General features: G+C 38.9%; 1 protein-coding gene across 2 annotated transcripts in view; it reads right to left on the bottom strand.

The window, feature by feature from the left end:
* Positions 1 to 3,368: 3,368 nt before the first annotated feature.
* The window catches only part of epha4b (eph receptor A4b), a 291,695-nt gene continuing 281,637 nt past the window's right edge, over positions 3,369 to 13,426 (bottom strand). For both annotated transcript variants that reach the window (XM_057857051.1, XM_057857052.1), the window contains one exon: positions 3,369 to 12,382. In XM_057857051.1, the coding sequence (XP_057713034.1) occupies positions 12,283 to 12,382 (100 nt within the window). In that variant the 3' untranslated portion in view covers positions 3,369 to 12,282. The remainder of the gene's footprint in view (positions 12,383 to 13,426) is intronic.

The raw sequence follows: 13,426 nt of genomic DNA, 5'->3' as shown, positions 1-13,426 counted from the left end.
TCGGAAGTCGTCTCCACAACAACACAGATGGCGAACGGGAGAGGCGAGAATATTCAGTTTTAAATGACCAAAAACACATCGGAGTCGCTAAAACCAACAGTCTGTCTCGTGCTAGCTATGTTGAATAAACTTCTCCCTTCTCGGCTCTCCTCGTATGTTTATTTCCTCGCGCTAGAGCTTCTTGTTGCTTTACCAACGTCACGTCCGCCTGTGGCTGATTGGTTCACTCCGCTGTCTATTTGCTGTAGCTTGCTCCGCCCTGGAATTTTGATCCGCCGAACGGTCGCCAGAGTCTGGAGTTCCAGGCAAACGACAATGGCCCCGGTGACGCTACATTATTACACCATCGTGAAATATTTGCCACTCCTCAAAAAGTTCCTGCGCCCATCTCGCTACCCTCATAAATATTTTTTCTAGGTCCGTCTCTGCTAATGGGCGGGTGTGTTCCCGGCGGCAGTGAGCCCTAGCGGCGTCATAGCATTCTGTCAGGTGCTCATAGACACATCACAGCCTAACCCCGGTAGTACACCGCGCATGTCTACGGCGCGACAAAATTGTTGCCGCGTCAACACAGTGAAACGCAGCCGTTAAAGTCAATCAGCCAGTGCACACCAGTCGCAGTGCGGCCGTTTTTTAACTGCGTCCTAGAAGCCATTCAACGCGTCGCACTCGAAAAGAACGGCAGTTTATTATTTGACGCGAGACGTGACCCTCCTGCGTAAGTACTACTAGGTAGGATCGGGCAGATCGGAAGTCACTCATGTAAAAATACAGTGTATCCAATCCATTTTCAAAATAATATGCAATCAAATTTACTTATTTCTGCGTGGCGCTTTAACTTGAAAAAAAATCTATCAATAAAGCTTTTGAAAATTGTTCGTAAGAAAAAAAAAAATAATTGTGGCATTTCATTTGTAAAATACATGTCAATATTTTTGTCATTAGGATTGTTTTTCTCTTTAGCACAGGAAGAAAGAAAGGTGACCAATACGCAGGGTTTGAAAGGCAAATGGTTCTTGTATTATTATCTTTAAACACCCGCTTCTCTCGCGTGATCTTGCAATCTTCGAGTGAACCGATTGAGCCGCTCCACAGACGCTTTGTTTGTAAAACGCGTGTCATGGAAATTGGGGACAAGCGTCAGTGGTGTGTTGACGCGCCGGAGATGTGCCAGGTGTATTACCGGGGTAAGCAACCTATATGATTGCGCTTTCTTGGAAGTTTGGGACAGTCGAAAAATGGATCTCACGCCTCCAATTGCTAGGCTAAATGAGATCTCGATATATGTTTGTGTGGAACTTTAGTTCACAACAACAACTAAAAACTATTTTGTTCTCGCCGAAACTAGTAAAAGTCTTTACAAGACTATTACTATATAAGACTCTGTGTTTTCTTGTGCAACAAGTGGAACTGATCGAGAGCCAGTCAAGTGGGCTGAGTTCTAGCGGCGACGAAGCCGAGCCAAGTCGCTCCCGGCCGGATTAAACGGTGACTGGGAGAGGGGGTGTGGAAGTCGTGCGAAAAAAATGTGACAAAAAGAGGAAGTCGTTGTGCCATATACAAGTATTGTACTAAGCAGTACATGCACACGTATGCATTTAAATACTATTGTACACTGTTCGCTTTATTAAACTCAAGACTTAATCAGTGACATGTCGGGTTTTGTGGGATAGCTAGCTGGGATCTTTTCAGTTTTATATCCTAACTTCTCAGAGGTCCTGATGGAGCTATGATCTTTTGCTCTTTCGTGTTTTTCTAAACGGGCTCTGATGCTGCCATGACAGCATGAATGAGCACACCAATTATGGGCCCTTTGGGATTTTGTCTGCGAGAGAGAGCAAAGAGACTGGGCAGTTGTACATGTATGTGATAGAAATGCGACAGGCACATCAGTCATCGGTGGCCTTTGAAAGTCTTCTCCATAGGGACACGTGACCTTTTCACTTGATGCCAATAGCAGCTGTGCGATGAATCAATCGCATGCGCCTAGCCGGACTAATCACGTGAAATGACATTTTCCCCATGTCAAGACAAAAGCCCCGTCTTATTATGCAGCCTTGATGTCACCTAATAATAGCGTCCACTCTTATAGTTGCTTTGCTGTCACCTTGAACACATAGGAGAGAGTGGGGTAAGATGAGCCACTTTTTATTTATGTTACCCTGCACACAAGGAAAAAATACACAGAGACAGAATCGCAAAATATTAATTCACTTTAGTATATCTCCTATTTAATGAACTCCTCAGAATGGATTTTTGACAAAGCTGCCCAAAATTATGACCATTCAAAAAAAAAAAAAAAAAAAAAAAAAAAACAGTGTCCTCTGGCTCAACTTGCCTCAGGTAGCCCCGGAGCAGAAGACACCCAGCTGCCACACCCTCGTAATTTAATGTGTGTAATGTAATGTAATCTAATCTAATTAGTTTTCCCATTTTTGCAACGCCATTACCGTTGCTGTCGATGTGAAAGGGCGCGTTACTACAATTATGTTTAATGAAGCGCGAGTTGTTGACAGTTGATTTAGTCACACATTAGCTACCTCCTGCGTTGCAAACGCGATGATGATTGGCTAGATGGGCGGATCATGCCCAGTACCCGTCAGTACCGGCACTACTTCTAGCTCATTGAAATTAAGAGTCCTTTTACCCAAGGGTGCGTTTTTTGGTATTGTTTTGTTTTACTTAAATTATTTTCAGTATTTAATATTATTACTGGACGGAATATTTAAGGATAGTGTTCTGCTTATTGTTTTACCTAACAAACAGTTTCAGAGATTTGCACTGGATAATGATCAGTTTACATTTGTGCGTTCCAAAAAAGCCAAATATACTTGATCCAAATAAATACCAAATGTTTTTAAAAAAAAATACTGTATATAGTGTTTTTATTCTTCAGTAAGTTAATATAAATATGCACTTTTTTAGACTCGCGTTTTCCCCTGACTAGGGTAGCCTGGTTTTATTTCTTAAGGGTTTCAATGTTTTCGGATTTTATCTGTTTTATTTTTAAATTTTTTTTGCTGTTTTGACTTTTATTGTGATTTGTTTTGTTTTTTCCTTCCTTTTATCTTTCATGAACCATGTTTGTCTTAGTTGTAAAGCACTTTGAGGGCCTTTCAGGTTTTTGTAAAGGGCTATAGAAATACATTTGATTTGATTTTGAATCTGATAAACATATTTGATGTTAAAGATGTTATAGAATGTATAATGTAATAACATGTAGAACAAGAAAAGTAATATCAGTTACTTTCCTTGGTAACTAATTATTCTTATAATGAGTAACTCAATTACCTTTTGGAAGGAGTAATTTGTAACTGTAACTAATTACTTTTCTAAAGTAAAATTAACGTGTAGTAACGCGTTACATTTAATCTGTTTCATTTATTCACTAACACGCCATACTTTTCATTTTTACCTGAGTAGATTTGTGAAGAAGAAATGCTACTCTTACTACGCTACTTTGAGCTACACTAGTCTTTACATGCCTGTTCAATCACAAGGCGTCCTTAAAGCACTGGCACAACACTCCTCGAAAGCATGGATTTCACCCCCCAACCCCAGTCTTTATTTGGCACCGACAGATCATGGACATAGGATATTTTTTTTTCACAGTAGGAACTATTTTCTCTACTACAGGGCACTTTGGAACTTGCTCTTTGGAAGGGTGATATTTCATTTCTGTAGATTGCTCTTGTTGGAATTCAATTATTTTTGTGTTCATTTTTTCACTTAATATGCTAATGTAGGAAGTTATAGTACAGTATAACAATAACAGTTAATAGAGGGGGGGAAAAAAGCTGAGGAAAAAAATATTTAAAAAAAAAAATCTGACATTGTAAGCAGTTTCTCACAATGTTACTCATTACTTGAGAATTTGTTTCACCGATTTTTTTCACTTGTACATGAGTACATTTTTTGTATGACTACTTTTACTTTTACAAGTACCGGTAATGCTATTCTTACTTGAGTAGCATTTTTGGCAATTCTACCCAACTCTTATAGCTCGTTTCAGAAGGTTGGTAGTTAGTATCGGCGCACTGTTGCAATATACTACATTCCCATAAGTCTGTGAGGTGGACGTGAGTGGCTTAAAGATGAGTTTTTATGGCTCTGATACCCGCCAAACAGGTGTGGCTATCAAAATTCGACCATTAAACAACCTGCAACAAAACGTGTGCTTCACAAAAATAAAAGGATACACAAAAGAAGTAGAGAGTTAGGGTCGATCAGTGTGCATTGCTTCGTTGTGAAAAAAACATCGTATTACAGCAATATATCATTTAGCATTGTTGAATTGGTTTTGGTGTAGTTTTGCTCCTTTGCATTAATCGGATCAAATTGGCATCATCAAAAAATTGGATCGCATTGGAGGTTAAAAAAATATATATATCTCCATCAGAACATCTCAAGTGGTGATATTAGTAACCAAATCTCATGAGGGCTGCTTGATTAGTGCTGGGGATAATTTAAAAATGCTGAAAGATAGTAGAGTGTAGGTCTTAAAACGAGCTGCTACCTTTCTGTCTGTCTACTCCGGATGCACAGAACAGGCAGGATGGGAGCGCATGGGGCCAGTAAAAAGATTAAGGTACCCAGACGAGGGAGATTGCAAAAAACGGAAGGATTTTTGTAGGTCTTGCTGTGTTTGTGTGTGGTGGGGGAGCGAATGATAGGGGAATATGGACCCTAACATGATGGGCTAAATGAGGTGTAATGGTAGTATCATACAGCCACAGCAACTGGGCTACTGCATTAAGGGGTTAACTAAGGCCAGGAGTCGCTGACCTCATCCATCCCTGGAGACAAAATTATCTCTCCTGAAGGAACACAATACACACTGAGTGAAGATGCGGTTAGCAGGCCTGACACGAACTTGGTTTACATGGAGCCAAATATTCCAATTAGACTCAGAATACAAGCCTAAAGCGAATAAAATCGGAATGAAACAAGCCAAAAAGGCGTGATTTATTAATTTTCCCAATCGGTTTAAAAGTGAAATATTGTCATGTCTACGGTGATTTGGAACGTTGTCAGGTTCCAATGAGTGTCCACTTTTGAAAATAAAAAATTTTGTACATGTACTGTGTACATGCATTTATCTTAACATTTTAAAATGAAATACTGTATAGACACTGCTGGCCAAAAGTATTGGCACCCCTGCAATTCTGTCAGATACTGCTCAATTTCTCCCAGATAATGATTGCAATTACAAATGCTTTGCTAGAAATGTCTTCATTTATTTTGCTTGCAATGAAAAAACACAAAACAGAATGGAATTTTTTTTTTTTTTTAAACATTATCATTTCACACGAAACTCCAAAAATGGTCCGGACGAAAGTATTGGCACCCTTTGAAAAATCATGTGATGCTTCTCTTACTTGTGTAAGTAACATAACCTGTTACTTACCTGTGGCACACAACAGGTGGTGACAATAACTAAATCACACGTACAGCCAGTTAAAATGGATTAAAGTTGACTCAACCTCTGTCCTGTGCCTTTGTGTGTATCACATTGAGTATGGAGAAAAGAAAGAAGACCGAAGAACTGTCTGAGGACTTGAGAAGCAAAATGGTGAGGGAGCATGAGCAATCTTAAGGCTATAAGTCCATCTCCAAAGACCTGAATGTTCCTGTGTCTACTGTGCGCAGTGTCATCACTATGTGTAAAGCCCATGGCACTGTGGCTAACCTCCCTAGATGTGGACGGACAAGAAAAATTGACGTTAGATTTCAACGAAAGATTGTGCGGATGGTGGATAAAGAACCTCGGTTAACATCCAAACAAGTTCAAGCTGTCCTGCAGTCCGAGGATACAACAGTGTCAACATGTACTATACGTCGGCTTCTGACTGAAAAGGGACTCTATGGTAGGATACCCAGGAAGACCCCACTTCTGACCTAGAGACATAAAAAAGCCAGGCTGGGTTAGCCAAAGCTTACCTAAAAAGCCAAAAATGTTTTGGAAGAATGTTCTTTGGTCAGATGAGACAAAAGTAGAGCTTTTTGGGAAAAGGCATACATCAACATAAAGTTTACAAGGAAAAAAAAAAACAAGGCCTACAAAGCAAAGAACACGTTCCCCACACTCAAACATAGCAGAGGTTCCCTGATGTTTTGGGGTTGCTTTGCTGCCCCTGCACTGGACTGCTTGACCGTGTGCATGGCATTATGAAGTCTGAAGACTATCAACAAATTTTGCAGCATAATGTAGGGCCCAGTGTAAGAAAGCTGGGTCTCCCTCAGAGATCATGGGTCTTCCAGCAGGACAATGACCCAAAACACACTTCAAAAAGCACTAGAAAATTGTTTGAGAGAAAGCACTGGAGACTTCTAAAGTGGCCAGCAATGAGTCCAGACCTGAATCCAATTGAACACCTGTGGAGAGATCTGAAAATGGCAGTTTGGAGAAGGCACCGTTCAAATCTCAGGTCTAAAATTTAAGCAGAGCATTGTAAGAATCTCATTGATGGATACTGGAAGCGGTCGTTCGCAATTATTTCGTCTAAAGGTCGTGCTACCAAGTATTAGGCTGACGGTGCCAATACTTTTGTCTGGCCCATTTTTGGAGTTTTGTGTAAAATGATCATGATTTATTTCTATTTTTGTTCTCTTTTGTAATTTTTCATTGCAAGCAAAATAAATGAAGACATTACTACCAAAGCATTTGTATTTGCAATCATTTTCCGGGAGAAATTGACCATTATCTGACAGAATTGCAGTGATGCCAATACGTTTGGCCAGCACTGTATATTTTCTTTTTAATTTAAGAAAAATCTGCGATGGACTGAGGTCACGAAGTTTGTAGCGCGAAGTAGCGAGAAATCACAGTATATGTTTAAAAAGTTTTTTTGTTGTTGTTTATAACACCACCTGACACCTTGCTTGCTACTGGGTCATGTTGAATATGGCATTCTCAGAATAGAAAAGTAAACTGTTGACAGAGTAGGTATTAACATGGCACAAAAACAAATTAGCCATTTTTTATTTACAAAAACAGCAACATTTTCGAAAACGCTGGAACACTGTCTTTGTAGTAGCCTAGTAGTAGTACGTGAATTATACAGCATGCGTGGGTACTGCAATTGTGCATGCCTTGTATGGAAAAAAACACTTGAGCATGACAAATTTGGACTGAAACAGCTGCTCTTGGATGTGAAAAACAAAAAAAGATCCTCAGCACCCCCTGCTGTGAGTGACTTCCAGCACTCTGGATGACACATTTTAGTGCTGTATGGGTATCGATAGTATTACAATCAGCGCTTATCACGACATGTCTGGAAAACAGCTTTTCCGATTCAAATGTCGTAGCACATTTAAACACCAGATTGGAATAAATCATGGACATTTAAACACCAGATCGGAATAAATCACGTCACATTTAAACAGTTTACCTGCGATCTTGAATCTGAATGAAAAAGACCAGGCTATTGTTACCGAGTGTGGATGTTCTGGAAGCATTTCACCCGACTGTCAGCATTGCAGCAGAGCCGAGAAAGGCGGGGCTGGCTTGTTTGCTGACTGGTCAGCACTCAACAAATCATTTGATACTTTCAGGCTTTTTAGGAGCAAAAAATAATTAAGCCACGTTCTCGTATTACTTTCCGGTAAAGGCACTTTGAATTGTGTGGGGTCTCTCTGGAATTGTGCATGTGAATGACTCAGTGTGTCTTGTGTGTTTGTGGGAAAACGAAAGAAAGAGACAATGCAGGCTGCAGCTGAGAAATTAGAAATATTAGCATATTTATTACAGCAACATGAAAGACATGAGAATGCCTACACCCTTTACAACAAGCAAGACGGAGGAAACTGGCTCGGTGGTTAATTGGCGTTAATCGGTGGCTGAAGAAAGGAAAAGTGAGTGCGAGTTGAAATGAGTCACTCATTCACAAGAAGGGAGGACAAAGACAGGCTTGACTTCACCAAGTGAATTTGGGGAAACGTTTGAGGTGTAAAAATGACTGTGTAAGCATGAAAGTCATTCACTGCACTGTGAATGCTCATGTTTCCGTGTCATTACCAACATGTTAAAATAATTCTCCAAACAAATAGACCATTTGTTTTGATCACAGAACATTATAACATTCAAATAAATAGCAATACGGCAACCTTTCTTTTGCAAAATGTTTTCCCTACGTAAAGAGAGCAAAATGATTGGTTAGAATGAAAGAGTGTTGATGCGTGGACATTTGAAGACCGGATAAATATTTCCTGTACACACACTTTACTTCTTATAATATCCTCTATAGGGCAACAAAACAGAGCAAGAGCAAAATAAGGCATCCAAAAGGCCACCATTCGAGAGAACTCTGCAAAATCCATGAACTCATAAATTTGGTATGATTAGAATGCGCTCATGCTGTCGGGTTATATTATTTTCGATGTACAGTATTAATGGATTGACAGTGGTAGAAAATGTTTTTTTCTGTCCATTGAAATTTTGCCTTAGATTTTCCTTTGCCGTTATGTAATATGTCAACATTTCTTTTTCCGTTTGGAGGTTGTGAGTGAGTTTCGTGAAGTGTCATTTTCACTGCAATATTTGTACGTAAAGTCTAGTGGTGCACCGATCGCAATTTTCTGGCTAATCACAAGCTTTTGAAAGGCTTGTCTTGCCGATCTCGATTTTTTTTCTCATAAGCAACAGCATGTAGCTTTAATATTACAATCAATTATTTTGTGAGATTACTTTTTCTTTATTATTTTTTTGTGTTTGTACTTTGCATGCAGCAGCTCTTGAAAAATTATTGAAACGTTCCTTCCAAATGGATAAGTTCTATGACTGAGTATTACGGCATAATAAATAAAGAAAGAAAAAAATGTCTACGAGAATAAAGTCGTGATATTGGGAGAATAACGTGGAGATACTACAAGAAAAACGTATTTTATAGCTTAAAGTCATGTTATTCAAAGAATACTCATAATAATACAAGAAAAAAGGCCTAATATCACAAAATTAAACTTGTAATACTACGTCATTTTATGCAATTTATGTAATATTTCAACTCAATATTGTAAATTTTATTGGAGGCAACAAAGTGCTACATCTCGTAATATTTGGTGAAGTACATAGAGTTACGTTTTATACTTTTTATTATTTATGTGGCCCTAATACTGTCAGGTAATTCAAAATTCCATCACAAAAAATTACATTGAGCAGTATTTTGCTTTCCCCCAAAAAATTAAAACTCAAAATGTGAGCCAAATGTGAGCTTTCACTAAACAAATACTATCTGACTGAATTCGCAATGGAAATTCAGTGTAATGAGACCATCTAGTAGCTGCAAAACCACTACAAAACAGTGATCACATGAAACGCCAATACAAACCCACATTAATGCAGCAAAGAGTGGCGGATGTTACAGTTATAAACATTGTCGGGTGCATGAAATTATTTAAAATATCTGACAAGTGCATTTTAATGCTCCTATTAATGAGAACGAAGATTCTCGGCCAAATGCTTTAGAAGTGATCGGCGGACAAGATCAGTTATATACTGTTTTTAGTGATTGACCGATCCTGCAAAATGTGTGAAATCGTCCACCGATCGGTGCACCTTTCATAAAATCACATTCCACCCCTGCCTGCACGACCACAACCATGATATCACCATGTACGGCAGGAGCCTTTGTAATCACCAGCCAATGAAATTCCTGTGTTGAAATCAACTGACGTCCATCCTTTTTTCCAAGTTTATGTAGAAACTGATCGCTGTTGCCTGTCAATCAAAGATGAAGCTTCTTTCCCATGCTACATTCCTTTCGTTCCTCCTCTCTGCCCTCACAAATCTCATTTACATAACAAAATTACATCATCATTACAAACATTCTAACAATGCAAATCAACACTGTACATATTTTACACTATGTTACAATCATATATATGGTGCGTTATGCCACTGTTCTTTAGAGTTCTACTTAAAACACTAAAACGCAGGTTCAGTGCCATTAAAAAAAAGGTCCCGTTACTTATCACCTGATAACCAACTGCTCGGCAAATGATTGGCATTTTCTTCACAGAAAGGCGGACTTAAGGCCGTTTCAAACTAGCAGCAGCCTAGTTTAAAGGGTCCAGTGGCAAACCATTCATTGTGTATGTGGGAAGGGACTTCTCAGCGAAAGTGAGAGGCGGCGGTTGTTTTGGATGGAGCGCAAAGTCCTGTGTGAATTTTCACCGAGGGGCGAGGCCCATAATAGAGACTTGTTATATTTTCACAGCGCCGCCGCACTGACGTCAACAACGCATCTAATTGCAGAGGGGCAGGCATACTTATACCTGTGCTATCAAGCTGTTTCAGCAGACGATTGCACACAAATCACGATAAAAACCTTGATAAATGCGCTTTTTAAAGTTTCGCGAGCTCTGGGACACTCGAAAAATGACCCTCATACCTATGCTTGCTAAGCTAAATGGTACCTCCATGTGCGTTTATGTGGAGACATAGCTCATGAACCAAAAAAAAAACCTATTCACCCTCTCACCGAAACTAGTAAAACTCTTTACATGGCTATTATAATGCCCCCTACTCCTTGAAATAGGAAAAGTTGCTGTTTTCTTGTGCAACAATTAAAAAATAAACCCATTGCTGCTTGGGACTGTAGTCAATATGCTTGCCGCTTTTTACTTCCTGACAGCGTCTACGTCAGGCTACGTGGCTCCTCCCATTTTGCTTTTGACATGGACTGCTCTTTACACTGGACTGACGTTAGTGTGAAAAGGCCTTTAGTCAAACTTACAGTACAAGGTTGATCATGTTTTAGAATAACAATCATTGATGATCCTTCAGCAAAAAAAAAAAAGCAGAACTATCAGTCTTAAATTGATTTTGAATTTTCCTGCACACCTAAACACTATTACCTCCATTGAGGGAGGAGTTTACAGCTTTCCGAAAATACAGTTTTTGCTTCTAATTTCCGCAATCAGAAACAGAAAGTGAGCGGCGGTGAAGTGAGATTACATTCAAATCTTGATATCAGTTTGAACTCCCCTTTTAATTACATTAGCTACGTTTCCATGACAGTTTTCCGCAAAATAAAGGCAGTATTTAAAATATGTCGGTAATGTTTATTTGCTAATTTAGTAGGTTTCCTTTGAAGGCTGTTTTTTGAAAAAGCCAGAGCCATCTAGAATGAGTAGCAACACTTCCATAGGGGTCAATTATACGATTTTACTTCCTGGTATAGTTCTAAACATCGCTTTGACGAGGGCGGACTCCAATGAGATAATCAAACAAGTACTTAGATATGTGATTTAATTAATGTTTACCAAAAAATGTCGCAATTACCACTGTCAGTTCCGTCGAAAACCATTCCAGTACTGCTCGTGCTTCTAACCATTCAGGCCTACGTGAACCACGTGACCATCTGTGGCAAGATCAGAGTGTCGCTACTCTTTTCTCTACATGGCTCTGGATGAAGCCTCATAAGAGAAGTGATCATGTGACTGGGTATGTCACGTCCCGTGGCGTATAAAATCCGAAATAAATCCTTTGGATGAAAGCGTTAAAAACTTTTGGCGATATTTGAGTGTTTTTTCGGAATTGGACATTTCTTTTGTCAACTTTTCGTTGCAAGGTTTCAGTTTTACAAATTGTTAAGCGTAATGGAAACGCAGCTATTGGTGAAGCTGACTGATTTCTCAGACATCGCGAATACTGTAGTGGAAGAAAAATGACACCAGATGCACATTCAGAGGTTCTTTGCATGTCATGAATGGTCAAAGTCCAAAGTGTCGAGGGAAGCGCTCACAAATTTTTACCAGTTGCAATACTTCATCTTTAGGTCCTGTTCCCATCACACCCAAACATTCACGTCAGTCCTCGTTTCGTATCACTGATAAATGTACCTTGTAGAAACTAGGACACCTCAAAACCAATACAAATGTTAGGTCCATCTATATGGATGTGGGGCCCACCGCCACCTATAAACATCTACACATATACTTACACTGTGGCAACTTTCAAACTGGTGAAAGCAGGAACAAGAAGACAACAAAACCAACTGTAAACCTCACATGATACTTAGATTCTATGTTCTTTCCTTTCTGAGTCTTTTTGAAATTTTCTTATTAGCTGTTGCGATGTGAATAAAATGTTTCTCCATATGGGTGGGACTCCAGGTAAGAATGGTGTCACAATGTGAAGGAGTCAAGCATCCATATTGTCCTCCAACTCGGTGAGCGTCAAAAGCAATGGCGAATCCTGTGACGTCTTCATTCGATGGGGAAAATCTGAACACAGGCATCCAAACCCTAGCGGTGTCTTAATGTGTGTTAATGCGGAGAGTGTTATACTTGGACATGTGTCCCCTGGGTCTGCAGGCTCTGCACACTGGATAAAATCTTCTTCTGGTGACCGGCTAGAGTCACACCCATTTTAGACAATTCACTAAAAGAAAGACAAAAATATAATACATGTCAAGCGAATGACATCAAAATCAGCATTAACATTTTTTTCGTGCAGCACAGTAACTGTCCTGTACGTATTTTGAAGAAATTCTCATGGTACGTCTCTGCTTATCTGTTTCGTGAACGTAATGTTGCAATGAACTGTGGAAGCTACGGTAGTTAGCTAGTTATCTAATTCAGTAGCTTTAATTATTAACTTGACTAAGTTACATTGAGTTTGTTGAAGAGTAATGGGTGACATTCTGGCAACTATGATATTGTATCTAGGGTGACCACCTGTATGGTTTTATTGGGTGCTGTTTGTAAAGTGGCGTGACAATTTTAGAGTCACTCTTTTTTGCACATTTATAACAATATTTAGCAACTTAAATATTCCTAATTAATAAGTGTTATACAAAAATGTTGAAATCCAGAAATAAATGTTCAATTTAAATCTAAATGTTAAATCTAAATCCTAAATCAAAATCTTAAATCTAAATCTTATACCTATGTCTTAAATCTAAATCTTTAAATCTTACCTTAAATCTAAATCTTAAATCTAAATCTTGAATGTTAAATCTAAATAATATATTTATATCTAAATCTACAGCACATATCTAAATTGTAAGTGTTGAAACGAGTGAAACTAAATATTTAGCTAATATTCAACAATATTTAACAACTTAAATATCTATTTCTAATTAATATGTGTCACACATAAATGTTGAAATCCACAACTAAATATTTAATTGCAAGTCACTTCATCACTCGAATTAATATCTCAAGCCCCCCATTTACTCCTAAATGGACCCGAAGGGCTGCCATTTGTTTGTGCTACGTTTGCGCTAGTTGTTGGGACACCCCTGTTATTGAGAGAGTTGATTTTGACAGCCGCGATGAAGGCGCTGCAATTGACGTCATCACTCAAAATTAATATCTCAATATCTGTAAAATGATAGCAGCACAAATGATCCTTTTTACAGCGCAAACGCAGGATAAAAGAATGGCACCATTTTGGGTCAGTTTTGCAATAAATGGGGGGGGG

The sequence above is a fragment of the Corythoichthys intestinalis genome, chromosome 14, assembly GCF_030265065.1.
Source record: "Corythoichthys intestinalis isolate RoL2023-P3 chromosome 14, ASM3026506v1, whole genome shotgun sequence".
In the NCBI taxonomy this organism is placed as follows: Eukaryota; Metazoa; Chordata; class Actinopteri; order Syngnathiformes; family Syngnathidae; genus Corythoichthys; species Corythoichthys intestinalis.
Note: the sequence above shows the minus strand (reverse complement) of the source record. Positions and strands in the feature narration are given on the sequence as shown.